General features: G+C 39.8%; 1 protein-coding gene across 2 annotated transcripts in view; it reads left to right on the top strand.

Moving 5' to 3' along the window:
• The window catches only part of LOC122870373 (glucosidase 2 subunit beta-like), a 122407-nt gene that overhangs the window by 13556 nt on the left and 86808 nt on the right, over nt 1–22043 (top strand). For both annotated transcript variants that reach the window (XM_044184502.1, XM_044184501.1), the window contains exons 7-8: nt 2964–3030; nt 6626–6704. In XM_044184502.1, the coding sequence (XP_044040437.1) occupies nt 2964–3030; nt 6626–6704 (146 nt within the window). The remainder of the gene's footprint in view (nt 1–2963; nt 3031–6625; nt 6705–22043) is intronic.

The raw sequence follows: 22043 nt of genomic DNA, 5'->3' as shown, positions 1-22043 counted from the left end.
ATGTTTAAACGTAAATCAGTGGCACACTTGTTCCTAAAGCAATAGCACAAAATGTTCAATTCCTCCTCCTTGTCTAAACAGTCCCACTCAAGATATACACAGATCTATATACAGGGCCAGTTATTGTAAATGGGGTAAAAATGAATATTTTTACCATTATAGATACTTTTAACATCTTTGTCCAATAAGACAAATGTCTTTGTATATTTGCTTGCAGCCCTTTAAATGTAGGGTTTTGCCTAAGGCTCTGTGATTTATTGAGAAACATGTAATATGCAGTGAAGACACAGAATATTTGTCTTTCAGATTGTTTCTGAGGATTTCAGTAGAAGTTCCCCTGAAGTAACCTAGATACAACTGATTGATTTCTCCCTACAATGAGACATAAAATAGGGACCCCTCAACTGCTCAAAATTGTATATTTTAATCATTTTCTATTAAAATAAACACAGAAGTGGGCGCACATTTTCATTTATCATAATACTTTTCTTAGAAATAGAAATACATGCTTTCTGTTTCCTTCAATACATTATTCAAATGAATTTGCAGTGCCTTGAAACTTGAGATAGGCAATCCATCTGAGTGAATATTATATAGCCTTTTACTTTTTTGATATATTTTATTTTTTGTATTTTTGTGGTATTTTAAGATTTTATTAGAATGCAGATAGTAGAGACGGGGGTCAACAAAGTCCGCAGCCAGAGTTAAACTGGGGATGATGCGGTTCGTGGTTGGCTCTGTAAGCTGCCCTGTAGTCTTTTGTTTGTGAAAGTTTTTTTTATTTAACTGCTGTTGTCCCATGCTATAGTATAAAGAGTTGTTGGGAAGTCAGCTGCTAAACATAACTGAGTTCATGATCTGTGTTTTCTATATATCTAGTAAACAAGCTAAGCGCAAAGATGAAATAGGCAAACATTATGATAATGTCAATTTTGTACATTAATTTGTCTCATTTGTGATACCTATCTATAATATCAGCTCTAGGATGTTAAGAAAGTCCTGGAAAATCCCTTACAGTACAGTATGAACATGTGGGAAGCTTGAGAAGAGTGCTGGGAAATAAGGCAATTGGCTCAGCAAATTTAAGCAAATTTAAATTAGTAAGCCACTGATTATGTCCACCTGCAATATGGTTCTGATGCTGTAAACCCTCACCATTCGGATGCACCATTTAGGTTAATACACTTATTTGCAGATTCTATCTTTATATTTACGGTATCTCCTCTTCTCTGTAAAGTCAAAGTTCAGTGCAGCACCTGCAGCCTTTTGATCCAATTCCATTTCAGAAAGCTGTAATTTCCTGCCTGGAAATATTGTAATACAGTGTATAAAAGAAAGCAAAATGTGCGTTTTGTTAGCCTTGGAGTGCAGAGCCTACAACCACAAAGAGAGCTCTGTGTGGATAACATGGTCTGTAGCCTAGGCATAGATCTGCAGTCTCCTGCTGATATGTTCCATTTTCTCTGTTCTCTTTGTGCCTCTCTTATTTTACGAGTGTGCTGCGCTATCGCCAGGGCAACATGGTTGGATGAGTGATGGTGTCCATTAGTAAACATAGCCCCCTATATGTGCCATCGGCCTAAAGAGCCAATGTCTTGAACCTCCCTTCTCTCTTTTTTTCGCCCTCCTACTCTCTCCTCACTTATTTTCCACATTGTTCCCCACTCTTCCTCTTACCTTTTACCACCCCACCCCACCCCACTCCATCTTTTTCTTTCCCTGCCTACCTCTCCTCCCTTCTCCATCTATCCTCCTTATGGTTGTTTTTCATAGCTACAGCTCTGCAGTAGAGGGAGGGATGAGGCCATTTCTCTTCCTTCTTTGTGCACTAATTTTTGCGAGACAGAGCGACTAGACGATGGGTTGAGAATGTCAAGCATTAGGTTGGGAATAGAGCGCTGTTCAAACAAAAGAATAGGCCACTAATATGACAGATGCTGTGTATATTGCAGAGGAATATTAGCAAATCTTGTTTTTTTCCCCCCCTCTGTTGAGTAGAGTCAACAACGGGGGTGAGGAATCTGGCTTCTCCATAGGCATTTGATGCTTCCAGTCATGTCGTGGGTGACGAGATGTGGCGTACAGTCTTGCATCTTTTTAAAATTTTAATCTAAAAAAACAGTATGGCTTCATAAATATGGATTTAAGGTTCATTTTGACAAGGCTGCATTTATGAACTGGGGTTTATTTTTTGTGTTTTTTTTACACCCCTACAGCATACACTCAACACAGGCGCTCTACTGTACACTGGGAAAAAAATGCTAATTTCACAATTAGCTTTTCTGTAATTAGTACGGAAAGGTAATTGCAGCGGATGTGCAATTAGCATTATGCAAAGTGCTTTTCCCCAGACTTAGGGGCCAATCAGTTTGCCCCTCTACATTCTCCGTTCTACTGATGATGTGGGAGATGCTTAGTGCCGAACATAAGAGAACTTCCTCTCCCTCCCACTCCAATGAATGCGATTCACAAAATGAATCAGTTGGGGTCACATGCTCGCTGGAAAGGGGGTTGAGGAAGTGTTTGCGTCTCCTTTTCATCTGCCTGTGAATATGAATGGAGAAGAGGGAAATCACTGTCATACCAGCCGTTACAGCACAAAGCCTCCTGATTGCATTCTGGACTCTGACATGCTTTTTTTTTTCCTACAGGGAAACCAAATGTTCTTGCACAGCGTGACTGACTCATTGCCTGATTGCCCAAAAACCTCCACCCCCACCCCCCCATATTTTTTAAATCCAACTCCAGCACTGTTCTTTTCTCTATCCCTGCCTCTCAGTTTGCATTGAAATGGATTAGTGTTTATAGCAGTGATTGGTGATTAAAGAGCAAATCCAACATAGCTTTGCAATAAAAATATTACCTCTTTGTTATCATGTGTTTATAACATGAACAGCTAGAATGTTGTTTCTTAAAAGTATCAGGTAATTTTGCATTAACCAAGATGTGATTTTTCTTTTTAGGTCTCAGACATCAGAACAGCACAGTAAACAGCATTTTCAAGTTACTGGACAGCAATAAAGATGGCAGGTAACAAACATGCTGATTATTTTATTGTTGACAGTTGAAAACCTTGTGGCTTATGTTTATTCTTTGCCCCATGCTAACCCATTTTTAATGTCTCTAGAAAGTATGACACCCCTCCAAAGCCCATGCATGTCTGCTGTGTCAGCCTTAAAATGTTAATAGAAGTATTTTGTATTAATAATTGTAAAACAGTGTTGACAAAGGTTTTTAAATATTAGGGATCTACTGACTCAGTTTTTTTGAAGGCCACCACTGATGTTTTTATACTGAAATAGTTTTCTTCTTAGGATTTTACTCTTGCCAGGGTGAAAAGGCTTCTGTCACAGTATTTAGATTGCTATGAAATCCAATACTAAAGAAACTCTTAAAGCGTATTTGCTCGTAGTTTGGACTTTTCTCCTCCTGCTGTGCAGTTTTAAAAAGGCAGAATGGGCATGAAGGCTGAGGAGTGTGAAAAAAGGAACAAGGTTGAAGGGTTCAAATCTAATCTCATATTTTTGCCCTCACATCTTATATTGCTCATGCTATAAGATAAATGGGTGTTTCTTGAGGACCTAATTCACATCAGTATGTATATGTGCTACACTCATTAGTTCCACCTTAACTTCTGATGCAGTGTGCTGCAATGCAAGTCTCATCAGTCTGAGTTGAGTGCACACATCTCATTCCCTGAAACTCCTACACCTATTTGTTCTTCAGCAAACTTCAAAAAGTAATTCATTGCCTTATTTGCATTGTAGAATCTTCAAGTCCCAACAGACCCACTTGCCCCCCCCCTCCCCTCAGCCACCCAAGATGACTAACTTGCTGTCGTGAGCAGTGTTTAACCTCTGCCAGCTTTAAAGAGAATGGCATCCATTTTGCTTTGAAGCAAGATTCTTCAATTTGCTGGTGGCTTGCAGAAAAACAGAGCGCATGATATTCAATGAGCTTGTCCCCTTCATGCTTTTTTCCCACTGGTAGCCCCATCCTCATGTTCCTCACCTTCCCACACCACGGCTGGGGGAAAAAAAATCAATACTGCTTAAGCTAACTGGGCATATTCTCCTGGAAAGGAAGCGGGGCTGGGTATAGTAAACTGAAAGCACTATAAAACATATAGCTGCATCGAGGATGAAGTGCTTGGGCAGCGATTTTCTCTATGTGCCCACATATGCATTCCTGCACTTGGATGTGTACCATTATTCAGCCCTTCTGCCCCCCCCCCATCCCTTCCCCTTCCCTCCCCAGCTCTGCCTCCATCCATCTACTCTATCCCCTCCATCCCAAGCCGTGTCTCTCCATGGGCTGTGCTTAAACAAACACATTACTAAGCTGAAATATCTGCAAGTGCTGCTTATTTGTATGCAGCCATTGTTTCAATCCGTCAGTCAATGGGATTCGGTGAGCTGGCCATCTTGAGGCAGGACATGTATTGATGCCCATTTGAATAAAGCAGGACATGGAGGCTTTGTATATGTATGCTACATCACCATTTTTTCTGAAAGCCTCTGCAGCCCACACGCCCAAGTGTCAAGCTTGATTTAGTTGCCTTTATGATAAATGCAAAGTCCAAAGTCACTGGTATACCTGATGCTTGCACATTGCCAGGCAATTTGCTGACTTTGAACCAGATTAGCATGCACATTGCAGACTCTTTATCTTGTACAAAAAAGCTCTTGGCTTTGTCCCTAATGACACTTAGCAAAACACTATCCCGTTCTTAATCCACTTGATTGGAATTGCTAATTATCTTTAATGCAGATTCACAGATAATTGTTCTCGCATTTATACTGTGAACTAATCTCATTTTTGTGTCCATTTAGCTACCAATAATTGCTTCATGACAAAAATGGCAACAATGTTTTTCATGAAGTTTTGAATCCACTCTGAAATACATAAAGGAATATGTCAAAAGCTAACATGCTGCTGATAATCATCATAATTATATTTTAATACAAATATTAGCTCTGTAGAAATGTTATTTTTCCTGTGATTTGTGGGTTAGCAGGGTCAGACATTTTGGTCACATCTAGAACATGTAGTTAGTAAATGTTCAGTCTGGAAGTTTCTACCTGTCAGTTTGTACAATGGGGAGAAACAACATCCCCCACACATTGATCATTAAGGTAGCTTGTGGACACCCTCACCATTATTTCATCCCGAACCTTCCCAAGCACCAAACACAAGTGCAACCCACTGTGCCAGCTGGCAGGCAGTTGGCAGCCCAGTGCAGGATTAACTGGTACCAGTATGCTGGCCTATAAATAGAGTCTACCAACTGCTTCAGGAAATGAACCATGATGGAGCCTCCCAAAGGCCCACGAACAGGTTGTGCTTTTTATCCCCTCCTCTCTGTCAGATTATAAGTGTATGTGAGTTCCCTAATGTTTATCACTGTCCCTTTCAGTCAAACCCACTATAGGTGTGCATTGCAAAGAACCTGCTTTTATGATGCCATGGTCTATATGTGTATAAGTGCCCTCTGTGATTGGGGCCAAAGCGTTTTCTTCACGCCAGATTTTCAGAGCTATTGCTCTGCAGCCTCTGTGCTGCCTCACAATGGAGAGAGCCATTGTTTTTCTCCAGCACTTACCCCGAGCATTGATCCTCTGTAGTGGAACAAGCTATTCGCTTTGTATGTTTGCCTGCTCTTCCGCTTTTGATGGACTCCCGGGATTGATCCTGGCTATGCAGTCATTATCTCAGCTCAGTAATGTTAGTTTTGGTGGAACCTCTGGAAGAAAGACACCAGCAGGGAAGAATGGCTGAAGAAAAGATCTAAGTGTTCTAGGATAACAAGTAGTGTGATTTTGATTGTGCTGTGTGTTGCATTGTGTTGTGAGATAAAAGGACCGTGAATCTGAGTCAATGCAATGTTGACTAAGCCCAAACTGACCTAAAGAATGAGTTCACCCAAAAATGACAATGTTCAACTTACCCTCATATTAGAAACACCAGTAAAGTTTGTTTGCAGTTCAATATAGAGTGAGTTAGCTAGGGCTGCTTTTTTCTGTCATCTCCAGAGGAAAACAGAAGTACAACTGGTTCATTGATAACTCGGATAACTCCAAACTGCTTGTGCACCATAATCCATGTTTTGTAAAGCATAAAGATCGTGCTTTGGGTCCAAAAGTACAATATTTATTTTATTATCTCAAAGGTTTTTCTTACTTGCAAAGCTCAAGTTCCCCTACAGCAAATCCAGTGCAAATGTTTTTCTGGCCCACGGGTGCTCTGGAATACATACCTTGTGAAGAGGTTGTTGGCGTTGGTTGCAGTGGTGAAGGCCTCGCCATGTTCAGAGCATAATGATGGAGTCAGCCATCATGTAAAAACAAAAAAGTTTATGCCTGTTTGAAAATGTGCTTTAAACTGTGAGGGATGCTAATATACTAACCACATTTTGTTTAGAAACTTGAGTTCATTCAGCTCATCTCAAGACTGGAACTCATGTGTTTTGATATGGCTTTTATTTTTTTTATTCATCAGGAATTTTAAGTTGACTTGAACTGACAAACTGTTTTTTTGTTTTTTTTTGGTGTTGTCGGAAAAATAACTTGTTGTATCAAAAGACTAACTGCTGTCATCTGTGTCTGCTTTAAAAAAAACAAAACAGTATAACAGTGGATGAAGTCCAGGCGAAAGTGGCACTCATCCATGATGAGGAGCGGGTTCTCTCTGAGGATGAAGCAGTGGTAAGTTGTCTTTTATTCATACAGTTTATACTACAATGCTGGTAGGTGTAGTGAGGTCTAGGGGCCACCAAGGGTGCAAGGGGCTATTGCTTTGCTAGGCTTGAATCCATGTCCTATCTGACTTTGAGGTACTTGGATTCCCTGACAAAAACAAAAGAGTGTGTAGCAAGGTATTGTAATATACACTAAATCATCTAAACACATTAATATACTGCATGTTCACTTTTCTACTGGAGGAGATTATCCTTTAAAGGATAAGGGTGGTGTTAATTTTATATTTTCCTCATTGTCAGTAAATTCCACAAAAAGACCAACCTAACTAACCAAATATTTATTTTTAAAAGTAATTTCCTAAAACAGCTGGAAACTGTAGATATTATCAAACGTTACTTAAACAGGAGTAAATAGTGCATATTTACAGGGAACTATTTGAGGACTAATACGCATTTGGTACACTACTGAGTATTTACAGCACTGACGTATATGAGATTGAATCAAAATGACAAGCTCACAATTGCACATCACCTCCTTCATCAATACATATCAGAGCTGAATCTAATGTTAATGCTTTCAAATATCCAATATTAGCCGTATAGTCAATTTGTGTAGTTTAGCATTTTTGAGATTTTCCAAACAACAAGCTGATATACATCTACAGCCACCTTGACTTCTGTGATTTTTATATCCAGCTTGGGTTGACTGTCTTCTCCACTCGTACAACAGGGTCCCTTCCACATTCATTTGAATTCCAAACAGGACGAGCACAGTTTCCCAACAGTGATTTTCCCTCAAGCTGCAATGTGTGAGAATGCGGCTGTCTGTTTCACTTTAAACTTGTTGAGCCTGCCTCTTACCAGGCAGCAGATATCAAAATCTCTGGCTGTAAACAAAATAGCTAGAGCTCAATTTTTCCTCTTCTTCCCCCTGTTCCTTTTTCTACTATAAATGGCAATTGGTATGCACAATCATACACACACGCACAGAAAAACGTCTGCTGGGTTCTCCTACTGCAGAGCAGGAAAAGTTCAGCTTGTGAGTAGGTTGTCACATTGCTGAAAATGTGTTTACAGAGATTTTTCACAAATTAAGTTTGCTGTATTTATGGTTAGAGTAGAAATGTCCTCTACTCTGTAAGGGATGACAATGTGTATCTTGCATTGGCTTACTTATTTTAGCTGCTGTAAAATGTCAAACCAGAGAAATTGTTGTTGGATGTTGTGGTGTTAGTATATAACAGAAAACACATAAGCAGCACCAAAGCTGTAACCAACATGAAAGGCTCACAGATGGGAAAAATCAGTGCTCGTTTGTTATTTCTGCTGGCTAACCGGGATGCATTTACTAATGAATTCAACTGCATCTGAGGAGGATGAATCCCTATGAATATGCATGAATATGAAAATGTGTACTTAACTGCAACCACAACAAACGGTGATCAAGCTGGGCAAATTAAACAGGGTGCCATTGACAGTACTTAACAGGCAATTTACATTAGAACTGACAAGCGGCCCTGTGTTAGCACCTTAATCAAGGTCCAAGGGCAGCAACAGTTTCATACGAGAAGTTAATTCTGTGCACAGGGAGGAATTTAGATAAATGATTTTGCTTCATAACCATCTATTAATTCTTTGCTATTGCCTCCTTGGCATTTCTATCTTTGAAATATGTTTTCTGGTGGCTTTAATATTGCAATTCTGTTCCTGTACAGCCAGTGCATACTCTAAATATGTGTAAATCCTTTCAGGTTGATGAACAAATGCCACAGTTGTTGAGATAACACAGTAACACTTTTCATACTGTTTTCTTTTTGTATATATGTGGACAGAAAGGAAAAGCAAGTTATTTACTCATCGTTGCTCAGTTGTAATGTCTGAAGACCTTGATTACTTTTCTTCTTTTACACTCAGGGATAGGGCCATATATATTTTTTTGCATGCTTATTCAATTTGTCATTTTCACACCTTTTTATTAGTTTCCCCTTTCTTTTTCTTCTCTCTTAAGAAGCTTTGGCCTCCCCAGAAAATTCAGTTTCCACTTCAGCGGCCCAGATAATTCAAGAACAGAGAGGATTTTCAGGAGAACAATTTGATGATCAAAGGAGGCACTCCACTCGGGAGGGAAAAGGGATATTCTAACACGGCCCTCCCTCAGTATTCAGTATTCTATCATTATGTTATAGCCCTCGATTCCTGTAGAAACCATTGTTAATGTAGATTAAAGTTCAGTCACATTTACAAGGTAATCAAGAAAAATGTCTTGTCATTTTTCAAAAAATAGCACTGTTCTTGTCGAGTTGTCAACTCTTTCAGTACGTTAAACACAACATAGAGACCTGAGCAGATATCATTTCAATACTCAAACCAAAACATTTACAGTCAAAGCAAGTCAAAGCAAAGAGAGGACTGTCCTCTCTTTTGGCATTAACCGTGGGACAATACATTCTCAGAAGCACCGATGTGTGACCAAGCTCGGACTGTAGCTATGTGCTGGTGAACAGAACTGGCGGAAATTGCCATCTCCCAAGAAATAGGCATTTGTGCAGAGGTGAATTTCACTTATCCATCTACTACCCACCTGCCTCCCTTCAAAGCCCCTTACTCAGTTTACCAGAAATTGAGTTTCTTTTTCTTTTGAACAGAAGAACGAAAGGAATCCACTGAATTTATAAAAAATAAAAAAAATCTCTTGGTGATGATGAGAAGAGGGTAAAGATGGAGGAATTTTACTTTTTTAAAGTGTGTAGATGTAAAACATTGCTGCAGGTGCATGAAAGGTTGGGAATTCCCCATAACAGCTTGTTAGCGGGTATGGAAATCTGGCTTGTTCACAGTTTCATAATGTTGGCTCTACCCCAGGGGTTCCTATATACAGTAGAAGAGCTGTCATTAGTTGGTAACAAGGCTGAAATGAAGACAGTGTAGTTGGGAGGTAGTGGTGCATGGACAAAGGGAAAAACCTTAAAGATCTCATTATAATGAACTCTTTGGCATTTATAACTACATTTGAGGAATCCTGTGTAATATAGCACTGGTAGTTTAAATACTCAATTTTCAGTGCTCGATAGAAAGGAAAACTGCAGTGAAGTTGTACCTATTCTGTTCTTATTTAGACTGGTTAGATTTCTACTAGGGATGCCACGGTGAGGAAATGTTCCCACCGATTAATAAACTAGTGACAACACCGGTGTTACCAATTACACCGGACATTTTACAAGAACAGATATTCGTCGATGACGCTCGATATCTGTAGCGCATTTTGGCAGCCAGACTCATGTGGTGAGCTTAAAGGTGTGTGTAGATTAGAGGCGTTGCCTCCAGATGCTGCCACCTTCATCAGACAAAGTTCACAGGTGTGTAGTGCTATTTGTGTCAGTACCGGAGTGCACCTACGACGCGCACATGCGTGCAGAGACACGGTGAAGTTGTGGATCGTTTTGAAAGTTATGTAACCGCTGTTTCTATACATTAGTCAGCTATAACTGACCACAAGTCAGATCAAATGTTAGACTGACTTTATGAATAGTTTCATCATGTTGAGAATATTACGCGGCAGTCAGCCAAACATCTAGCTAAGTAGTATTAGGCGATACCATGGATGTAGTAGGTTGTAATTAGTGGCATTAAGCAATAATTTATAGGCGAATAAACACAAGTAGTTTGTGTTTTGAATGATTTCATTTACTTACCTGTGCCGAGCAAAAGAAGCCGCATTGGAAACATCTATTCTGAGGAAAAGTTGCAGTGCATGCAGAGGTCAAGCTCATCTAATAATAATTTCATTTCCTGCAGGCATTGTGGATGCAGCATAAACTGGCCAAGTTTAACAGGCCGGCTTTGTCATGTTTCTTTGCAAATGCATCACAAAGAAACCGTCAGAAGAGTTTATGATGAGTGAAAGGATGTTTTGCTGCCTTTTCATCTTTACTAGTTAATGTAACACTAGCTACAGACTGCCGCTCAAAGGCTACCAGCAGCTACCGGCAACTTTTAAGGTGGAATGTTTTTTTTTGCATGTTCCTCAATGCATGAGTTTGATGTTGTGAATCAATCAACACACCTTAAATGTCAATATGACAACTTTGACCTTTCCATTCGTTTTTATTGGCTCTCTTGCATGGTATACGCTAAACTGCGGCTGCTGTACGGAGCAGACACTCTTAGTTTATAATGTGTCAGAAGTTTACAACAACAATTTTGATAATCAAGTATGTTAAGTTTAAGTCATTGACAAGCAAAAATGCAAAACATTCACTGGTTTTGGCTTCCCTATTGTGAGGATTTGTAGCTTTTCTCAGTTTTATATAATTGTAAATTGAATATCTTTGGGCTTTGGACATAGACTGTATAAAACATGGACGTAGTGTCCATGATGTCACCCATAGGTTTCTGAAGAGCCGTTGTGAAGCTCAAAGTGGGCGGCTCTGGTGGCTTCAGCCGTTGCCATCTTGGCAGTCAGTGACCAAAAATGGGCAAAGAGGTGGAGCTGAGGCTGGCCGAATGAAGCCTAGTTGCTGAACCACTTAGCGGCAAGCTAGCTGATAGGGCACCCACCTGTCACTCAAAGCGGACACGTCCTTAATTATGCATAACATAAAGCCTAAATATAATTTAAATAATTAATTTGTCATGAACGGGGAAATTAGTTATAGAAACCAAAACTGTTTTTTGTACCAGGCTGTAAACATGTTTAAATCTGCTGTAAAGTTGGGCATTTTAACATGGGGGTCTATGGGGATTGACTCACTTTTGGAGCCAGCCTCAAGTGGCCGTTCGATTGGGAGAAAAAAAAACATGTAATGTGAAGATGTCACCTTGGGCTCTGGGAAATTGTGATGACCATTTTATACACCACAACTAACTGAATAGTCCAAAAAAAAGATAACTCTTTTCAAGATTATTAGCAATTAATTTATCTCTCAACACTTCTTCCCATAAAATGATTCCAGTTACCAACAGTAAAGACCTTCCCTATACCATTTATCCATTTCTGACATTTCTGACACTGTTTTGTCATAGTGACAGATTGACAGCATCCCACAGAGCCAGAAAGCACCTGCAAAGCAAGCCGGCCTGACGTGACTTCACCTTTCCATTCTGGCGGCAACACACAGCTCTCTTGATGTTCACAACATCCACTGATACACAAAAAACAAACACCTGGCGCCTCGCGTTGCCCTCCCACCCCTAGTCACTACTAACCAAGGTCAGCCACTCGGCCCGGCTCTTCACACCATCTGTTTGGGCTGGTTGACATTTGGCCCTAGCCAACACTGAAATCTCACTTCGGCGGCGGGGGGGCATATTTGCATTCTGTTTTTGTATTGCATATCAAGAGGGCAGATTTCAGCTAAGTTTTTATCTAAGGCAAAATTAAGATATAAACTGACTGTGTAAGATGTAAGTGAAGAGAGAGATCTAGTGACACATATTGAATCAGTGTGTAGGCTTTTAAGAGGTTGTGCTATATACAGTATAATGGCTTTTGGCTTCTCATACAATTACATCTAGACTCCAGAAATAACCCTGACTGTAATTGTTGCAATAGTTAATCAACTCAAAAGACTGTAAGGTTGTAATTCAAATCACAGCCACATGAATAGGAAGGCAGGCATTACAGTAGATCTTGCTTGATGATGTCTCACCAGCCTCCAGAAGGGGGCAGCAGGCCTCTAAGTTGAGTGCCAGCTAATGGAAAAATGGAAAGTCACATTCACAGGTCATTTAATCTCTTTGTTTTGTCATGGGCTGGGCCTCTGGTGCTGTTTTCTTGCCTCGCGCTCTCTCTCTCTCTCTCTCTCTCTCGCTCTCTCGCTCTCTCTCTCTCTCTCTCTCTCTCTCTCTCTCTCTCTCTCTCTCTCTCTCTCTCTCTCTCTCTCTCTCTCTCTCTCTCTCTCTCTCTCTCTCTCAAAAAAAAGCGAGAGATCCCTCCTGTTCAGAAATGAGCAATTCTCATCTGCCTCCAAGAATTTCCTTTTTCATGCATTTATAGAGAGGTTTTGTAAGCTTGCAGTGATTCTAGGATTTAGTGTGTATTCTGATAAGAGTTCTGGCTCTGGATGGGACTATAAGAGCAGGGTTTTTCTTTTTTACTGTCTGTATTTAACTTTCTGAAATGCCTTTTTTTTTTGGAGCAATGTATGCTCTTACGTCACTGAGAGTAACCTAGAAGTTTGATATCTGCAGACCTAAGCTGTACTTAGGATTCCAGTCTTACTGAACTGACTGTATGGATGTAGGCCATGATGTTACTTTACAGTGCATGCACAGGCTTTCCATTCCACACTGTGTTTACTTGTGGATTATACAGCAGTGAAGGTAAACCATACACAGCTTACACTGTATGATCCCAGTAACTTAGATGGTAGAATTAGGTATGTGCAGGCGAGCAGAGTCATGATAGTAAACAATGGCAGCCATATTCAGGTTTTGCATATCATTTTCTGTATTTCAACAAGATTATAGTCTTGTGTTAAAAGCCTGCTGGGTATATGAGGATAGCTGGGCTGATGGAAAAAGGGGATTGTCTGCGCCTTTCCCCCCATCAGTACCATTCATCAGCTCCCATCACATGCGTCATGTTTTTGCTTCCCAGCTGGAGTGCTTTCAAGTTATATAATGCGAAATGACAGGCTGAAACCAGAGGTGGAATGATATGTGGTTTGTAGAGCTGAGGTAGAGAAAACTGACCTGCTAAAAAACGCTGTAATGTGTCATGTTCTTTTGAGATAGGACAGTGAGGAGAGGCAGAGGAGGGGTACAATGAATGGTTTGGGTGGTAACTGTGAAAGACTTATTTTTTTTTATTTGTTTCAGGCTGCACACCTGACACTCCTCAATCTCTTGCCTCGCCCCTCTAATCTTCTCCGCACTTGTCTTTTGAGGTCGCGCGGGTGGCACAGGTAATGGAACCAGTGGGAGGTCAAAGGCAAGAGAGGGAAGGAGCAAAGTGAAGATGCATCGTTTTATGCTGCTCCAACAAGTCCTGACAAGGTGTCTTATCTATCTGTTTACCTACTGTATCTATTTGTCACTTTTCTTTACGTACTTATTTACCGTTTGTTTTCTTGACAAAATGTTGTTTTTATAAGCATCCCCCCAAATATGAAAAATAATAGAAGAAAGTTGAATCACACAGCTGTGTTTGTACCGCTTTGACTCCGTCGCTGAAGATTCTGTCTTACAAGCTGTACTGACAAACCGGCCTTAAAGCAAGCTCAAGGCAATCATTCGTATTCTTATCAGCTTTAACCACTTGACAAATACTATTGATGTTGCACCCGTGTAACTGTAGCTGCCAAGAACAGGGTACACGCTGTGCAGTGAGCAAAGTCCACGGAGGATAGACATCGGTTTCCTCTGGGACAATCTATGCTAGTGCCTCCCAGGTAAATGCATTGATCAGAGATGTTATACTGTATCATAAGAACAGAAAGGATGTTTTAGCAGTGGGAGCAGTCTCTAACTATTCCCCTTAACATTTCAGGAACATTTTAGAGGGATTATTCTTAAATTATGCTAATGACATAATTGCAACCGCAATCTGCGACTAGTTTTTCACTCACATCAGAGCTCTGTAACGGTGACTGGAGATGGTTACATTGCTGTGAAGTTGGATGTCTGCAGCCTGTTGCTGAAAATTACTGTTGTCTTGTTTTGTAGGTGCATTTTTGATGAATGGTGACAAATGCATGACAATAAATTTGTGTGACTGCTTCACACTAAAAGCCACCCTGTGTTTCGGCAACAATTTTAATAACAAGGAGCAGCAGTAGAAAATGTTGCGTGTGCATTAGCAGTAACTTAATACAGCTGAAAAATGTGGACCATGAATAGTATCAAAAAGGAGGGTTTGATTTCATGAAAATCATCACCTTCATTGTAGAGATTGGGAAATGCGACATAACAGCGTATATCGGGGCAAGCAGCGCAAGCCAAATAAACATTTTACAAATGTCATTTGAAATGCTTGTCTTAAACACAGAAAGACGTTCCCTGGATTAGCTATTGTGGCTAACGGGAATCTATGACACAAAGTCAGAACGGCCACAATTATGAGAATAAGACCCAGTTTGAAAAATACATGAATTTTCCTTTAACGAGAATAGTTTTCCAATATTTATATATTGAGATATTGCAAATGCATGCACAATCAGATAAAAAAAATCAAACAGATGTTCAGTGCAATGAACTGTGTTCCACTTTTAAGCAACACCTCAAACAAAACTTTTAAACATATAAAACTAATACTTTTGCATTACATTGGCTCAATGATTTATTTCAACAGCAGAATTTAGTTAAACTGACAATCACAATAAGATTCTACTGAAAGTCAATACACAGTAATACGGAATTATTGCCCAGCCCCACAGTATAGTCACCTGATTATTGTTATTTTTTTCTGTCTAAATCATCACACACCCTGTAAATAATAAAGGTTGAACTGCATTTGTTCACAGATGAATCGCAGAATTCTGTCTTTTGTATTTCTAAATACCAAGATCTGATATCCCCTGACCCCAGACAGACCACCGGCTCCTGGAAGAACATCTTGTTGAAGAACCTCATATCCTTTGTGGAGAAACGGTTGATGTGTTTTGTGTTTCCATGGTGACCCCGCCGCACCGCTCATGAGACAATAATGAAAGCTCTCAAAGGCCGCAGGGGCACCAGTATAATGCACGTCCTCAACGTTTCAGCTATTGTGGCACTTGGAGGAGTTACACAACCTGACGTTCACCCTGAGAATGTTTCCTTTCCCCATCATCTCAGGGCTTTTGAGACCGGCAAAGATTGGACTTGCTAGCAAAGGGATGACACACGGAATGACAAAACTCCTGTGTCTGTCTGTCAGGCTTGGTCTTTATCCGACTGACATTTGCTGGCTCAGGCTCATCCAGGCTCTGGAGAAGCCAGGGATAAGAGTCAGACACAGATGGCTTTTTCCCTTGCAATTCTGTCTAGCTCAAGATTCAGAGGGGGGGAAAATGTTTCCAAATCTTCATCCTGTTTTTACAGACTCTCTGAAATATAATTGCCTCTACAAAAATATAAGAAACCAGTGAGTCTTCACATACTGCAACAATGTGTTGTTTTTTTTTTTACAGTAATATGTTCTCTTGCAGTGCTTTATTCTTTTTGTCTGTGCTGACCCAACCTATTGGTGATTAAGGCTCGATAGGGTTGTTACTTCACCAGAGACATTTCTTGTCCTCTGAGTAAGTCAAAAGAACAATGCAAGAATGCCTTGTGCCATTTAAAACTGATGAGCCAAAGCCAGCATGAAGGAGGAGAGGGGAGGTGTAGGTGTTAAATTGATTGGCGAGAGAAAAAAGCATCTGCTTTGCAATAGCTTAACAGTTGCCTCAGAAGCACGCCTGCTATTGTTTCCAAACAAGAATACCCACTTCTGTGTGCCGAGGAGTGTCGCCTTCAGAAGAAATGTGAGAGAGGGATAGAAATTGTTGCATAAGAAACATTTAGAGACATCTTTTTTTTTTTTTTTTTTCCAGCTTCCGAGGACCTTGATCTATTTTCTTTTTTCATAGCTGCCTCAACTTCTTTTCTATTCTCCAGGCAGTTCAGAGTTAATACGTGGGCAGAGAACAAAAGACAGGGGATAGGGGGCTGGAGTCAGCAGCTGATCCAATGACAGAAATGGCACTGAGGCAAGCGGGTCCCAGGTGTAGTCATGACTCAAGTAGCACTCCAAGATAGAGGGTTGTAATTTGGGGGGAGGGGGAGCGAAAAAGAAACAGGGGGCATCATGGAGGCTTGCGTCCTATGTGACAAGCTGCCTGTTGTGTGTATACTCCCTGACAGCAGGAAAAGCAAAGAGACAGGACACCTGACCCCTTTGACCTTGACCAAAGTAAGACTGGACTCAGACTTCTGTTACTGAACAGCAGTGGCATGAGTGTGCACCTCTCTTGTCTCTGCAGTAGACTTGATCAAACCGTCAAACGTCACCAGTGTTCAGGTGCCAGAAATTTATGCTGACTGGAAAGGCTAAAATGCTATGAGAAGAGATTTTTTTTGTATTATTATTATTTTTTTAATATATAAAAAGCATGTTTATCAGTAGAATTCCTGCTGCCGTGAGGACCTACCAGCAGGCTGAAACTAACTGCAATGAGCTTACGTTCCGTACAATGCAATATCAGCCATGCTAGTGCTAGTCATTGGACAGGGATAGGTATTAGCATGACATAGAATTCATTCTTTTCATTCATATAAGGCGTTGGTTCCCATTTTAGGAAGACGATATAGATTATAAAATGGTCAACTTAATTGTCATAGAATGTTTCACTGTGTGACGTACATTTAGGGAAGATCCTTGCTGTGGTCAAATAAATGAATGCAGTCCTGGATCTGTTCTTGTTTACCAAACGCAATTGGTTTTGATGCCTGGCTGAGATGTGCTATGCATACAAATGTTGTTTGTCATTGTCACTTGGAATTAGTTGCTTTTTATGGAGAAAAATCCAGCCAAATGACAAACTACACGCACAGCTCGTCGCTATTCTTTCGCCATTCTTTCAAGTCTAACTAGCTAATTAATGAAACTGTCAGTCACACATCAAAGGCGACACCGAGGGGAGAGCAGAATTCCATAATTGGAAACGTTCCTCCTTTTTCTCCCAATAATTACGCTATCTAAAAACAATTTCAACCCCATCTCCTGGAAATTATGTTGATATAATACTAATTTGTTTTTCCATTTACGTAGTGGTGGAAAATGTTACTGCTGCCTTATTTATGTTCCCTTGCAACGTTTTTCTTTACTATTTTGCATTAGCTACTTACATATTTTTCAGGAAACATAATGCCACCACGAGCACATTTTATGTCAACATATAGACATAGACACAACATTTGTTTTGAATATAGCAGCAAGATGTTGTCAGCCAAGACATGGTGAAATTTCCCCCAATGTCCCCCCCAATATTTGTGACAACAATTTTTGTCATCAAATTCCTCCAAAAGCAAAAAGAAAAAGAAAGCTAATTTTCTCCCCTCAGTATTCAATGTTAAACCTACTGTACTCCAGAACCCACTGGGTGGTCACTGAACTCCTCCTGCTTCATGTTGACATGCATGTCAGCTGTGCGCGCAGGCGTACTACACCGGTAAAACAGTCTGTTTAAATTGCAGCATCCCTCATACACATGTTAAATATAAACCAGTGTGTTACTGCTGGTTTTTGCAGTGTAACAGGCTGGAGGATGATCTGAGTTTCACTGAGTCACTCATCTTTTGGAAACTGGGTGCACTTGATTTGACACTAAATTTTGTCACTGCGAACCGACCAGGTTATGATTGTGTTTTTGGTCAAAGCGCACACATGCTTGCGGTTGGCAATTCTGTGCTCTGGAGCATTGTCTCTGTTTGTTATACTGTACAACATATACTGTAGCTGCTGGTTAAAGAGTTAATACTGAAAATACAGAGAAATACTTGGTGTTTCGTCGTTTTTACAAAACGTACACAAACACGGTGTGTGTCGGGTGTGTGCGCATTTGGATACAAATAGGAGCTTGTACAGGCGCACCCCAATTTCCCAGATCAGCAACGTTAACCATTAGTGCTTGATTTTAATGTTCATTACCTTAAAACGTAAAGGATTGTAAATAATTAAAAAGAGATGGGGTTGTGAAATCGCTTGTACCTTCCGGTATCTCTATAATTGCATGTATAATTCCATGTTATAACGAGGGTTAAACTAAGAACCTGACTGTACTCATGTTCTCATGCTTGTATAATCTCAGTGTCCTGTGGTTGTTGTAGAGTGCATTTCTACATGTACCAGGTGTGGCCGGGTGCCTGTGCACTTAAGTCAGAATCAGTATTGTTGTCACTCTGACTCCCTCCTTCCCTCCCTGCTGCTTTCTCTTTTCTCACACACTCTCTCTACAGAGTGACAGTCATTAATTAAATATGGTGTACTGCCGCAGGATGTGCTTCCCTTTCCACTATCTCCAGACACTAATAATTACATTGGCATTTAGCTCCGTGATAAGCCGACCCTATGGCCTTTATGAAATGTTCCCTGGGCCCGGATACTGAGCAAAATATAGACTGAAGCGATGCTATATATTGATCCATCTGCCTGTCTTCTTGCTTTTATCTTAAGAAAAGATGCACTGTTCATTAGTATGGTTTAAAGAATCTTACAAGTCCTGATTTTTACATCATTAAAGGCTGAAATCGAGCTTTGCTGGTGTAACTCTGTACACAGGTGGGCTGTTTAAATGAAGTTAGAGCTCATGGTGGCAAGTTATTACAGGTATCTAAATGCCACAGGGACCACTGCCATTTGTGAAACATACTCTTCTGTAGCCTTAAAGTTTAAAGGTTTATTTTTTTTATGGTACAGTGTATACTTTAGTGCTGCAACTCACAGAATAATTTGCATTTTAATCCACTTTTATGTGAGTCTTTCATGGGTGTATGCTTTTATGTTGTTTGTGAGTCCCCTAACCTAAGACAATTTTCTATCATGTGATAGACATAGTTTTTTTGATTCTAGAACTTTTTTCATTAGTGATTGATCTACTGATCTGATTATTTTCTCTATTAATCGTTTGGTCTAGTAGAAAATGCCCATGCAAATCTGTCTTGTTTTGTCCAGCCAAGAGTCAAAAAGCCAAAGAGACTCTGTTTACAATCGCAGAAGACTAAGAAAACCAGACAGTCTTCACATTTGAGAAGCTGAAATCAGTTATATTTCCATTTTCCATTTTTGAAATTACTTAAACGATTATTTGATTATCAAAATTGTTACTAATTGTTTATAAAATAAAACAATGTGGGAATGTGATGGATGATTGGATTTAGACATTTCCTTTTTTTCATCATTGACTAATCTGTCAAATTATGTTTTTGATTGATCCATGAATGGTTTAGTCTACAATATGTCCGAAAATGCCTTACAATTTTCTAGAACCCAAGGTGATGTCTTCACATTGAGTTTTGGACTGTTAGGCAGACTAAACAAGCAAGGATATTCATTTTACAGGGATATAAAACACAGAAAAGCAGCAAAACCACCCATTTGAGAAGCTGGAACCAGTGAATATTTGGCATTTTTGCTCGATTATCAACTCGACTAATCAATTCTCAAAGTTGTTTTTGATTAATTTCCTGCCAATCAGCGAATTATTTGATGCAGTAATACCTGAGAAACTTGCCAAAAATCAAGGCTGTTACCTGAAAAGTAAGTATTCCCATAAAATGTAAACTTTGCATTTATCACTGACGTCCTGTTTAATATTGTCCAAGCCACGTCTCTTTGAACTTAATCTGAATCTCAGTCCAAAAACTTTTTCTACAACTTTAGTTTTTTTGTGACTTCCACTGACATACAGAACACTATGATATGTACACGCAGCAGTTTGAATAAGCAAAGAAATGACAGGGATAAGCTGAAAGAGCTTTCAGCTTCAGTATTTCCCTTTAAGATTATGCCTCTGCAGATCTAAGTGAAGTTAGCCAAAAAGCTTTAGAGTATTAAGTTTGATTTTGCTTTACCTAATTACTTTGCTTCAGGTGGCCTAATCAGGCTGGTACATTGCACGATTATTATGTGGCTTATCAGCTTCAAGGATGTATCAATTGATGCTTACTCTAAACATGCATTTAGTTTGTATAAAGCTCACTTGTACCAGTTACATTTTAATAAGTCGCCAGCAAATAGCCTGCCATGTCTCCCTTCAGTTATTATGCTATCATGTTGCCTTGATTCCCCTTCTCCTTCCTTGGACTTGGAGGGAAAATAAGGAGTGCCTTTTCCTTTTCTTGTTTTATTGACAAATTGTTCATATTTGCTGCAAATGTGGGACATTTTAACTTTATCTTTCACATGACTAAGGTTATTTCTCATAGCCCAAAATATGGTTTTCACTCCACTACACCCAGCAATCACTCCAGGTTTCCCTGAATAATCTCTGATCATCAAATTAAACTTGAGATTCGAGTCTCACTTGTTCCAAAATGCTCCTTGCTGAAACTACCAGGGAAGGTTTCGGTGAAAACCATCTGTGCTTCAGTTGGACCTTTGGACTCGGGGGGATTGTATGTACCATGCAGTATCAGCTAAGATGACCAGTGTTCTTGCTACCTTGGGAAATGTGCCTCTGACTTCTATTATTTTGGTCGATGTTTTGGGCCTCGTCTGTCAAAGGACCTGAAAGGGGATCGTCACATGTACTTTTCAATCTCAACAACATGCTGTGCTTCTGTATTTGTCGCTGGGTACATGACTGAGCAAAGGATAAAAGTTCGAATTGAGTGACAGAGATGCTTAGATGAGGCAAACTGACATAAGTAGCTGGCAGCTTTAATACATATGTGACTTTCTGCTCATGCATGTGTACATTCAGTATGCACACACATGCTGTATGTGCTTTAATTCTGTGTGGGAGTGGTAATATTTTCAGTTGTGTGGGTTCACAGTAATAAATGTCTCATCTTTTTGTTTGTGCTGTTTCCACATATTTGCAAGGTGATGCATTTCATAACTCTGACTAGAAACCCAATATTCTCTTGCCAGGTTGATATAAGTGGTATTTGTAGAACTGTGCTTCTGGGACTAGCTGGATCTATCAAATAACATAACACAGTATGTAACACTGTTATTTGATCTTTCCTCTCTTCTCTCCGTCTCTGTAAGGCAATATCATTGCATACTGTTTTATCAGCCCTCGTGTTAGTTTGACTAAATCAACTGTAGAGCTTATTTGTCGGAACCGTTGGTGACTTTTCACATAACAGGAGTCAAATCTCTCAGAAATGGCGGTTCAGATACAGTTTGCAGACTAACTGTACCGCCACATAAAAGTGATACATGCTTAATGTGCAGTTTAACCAGAAGACTTTAGATAACATCACAGTTTGGGTGAGGATCTGACAATTTTGAAGGCATTTTTCACTTTCTTTTCTTTTCTTCACCTACAATTTCAGCATTTTGGTCTGCAAACAACACCTTGTCCCCTTGTTGTTAGCCAGATTTAGTTTTGTTTTTCAGTAAATTAACATGGACAAGGTTGAAGCTCATTACAGTTGTATACCGAGGGAGTTGAAAAGGTTCACAGTAGTTCCCCAGTCGTCTTTATGTTTTTAAACTGTTTGCCAAATAACCAAAGATGATTATTTTGATGGGTGTGAAACAGATGGGAGAAATATGAGGAATGCTGCAACCTAATGCAGTCTAATGCTTGATATGGTGGCAGCTGCTAAACCGAACAGAATGTAATAAGTAGGAACGACAGTACAGGGATAATTTTAATGATCAATTAATCTGTCAATTACTTTTAAAATTAATTAATTAATTGTTTACTCTATG

This window comes from Siniperca chuatsi, linkage group LG22 (genome assembly GCF_020085105.1).
Source record: "Siniperca chuatsi isolate FFG_IHB_CAS linkage group LG22, ASM2008510v1, whole genome shotgun sequence".
In the NCBI taxonomy this organism is placed as follows: domain Eukaryota; kingdom Metazoa; phylum Chordata; class Actinopteri; order Centrarchiformes; family Sinipercidae; genus Siniperca; species Siniperca chuatsi.
Note: the sequence above shows the minus strand (reverse complement) of the source record. Positions and strands in the feature narration are given on the sequence as shown.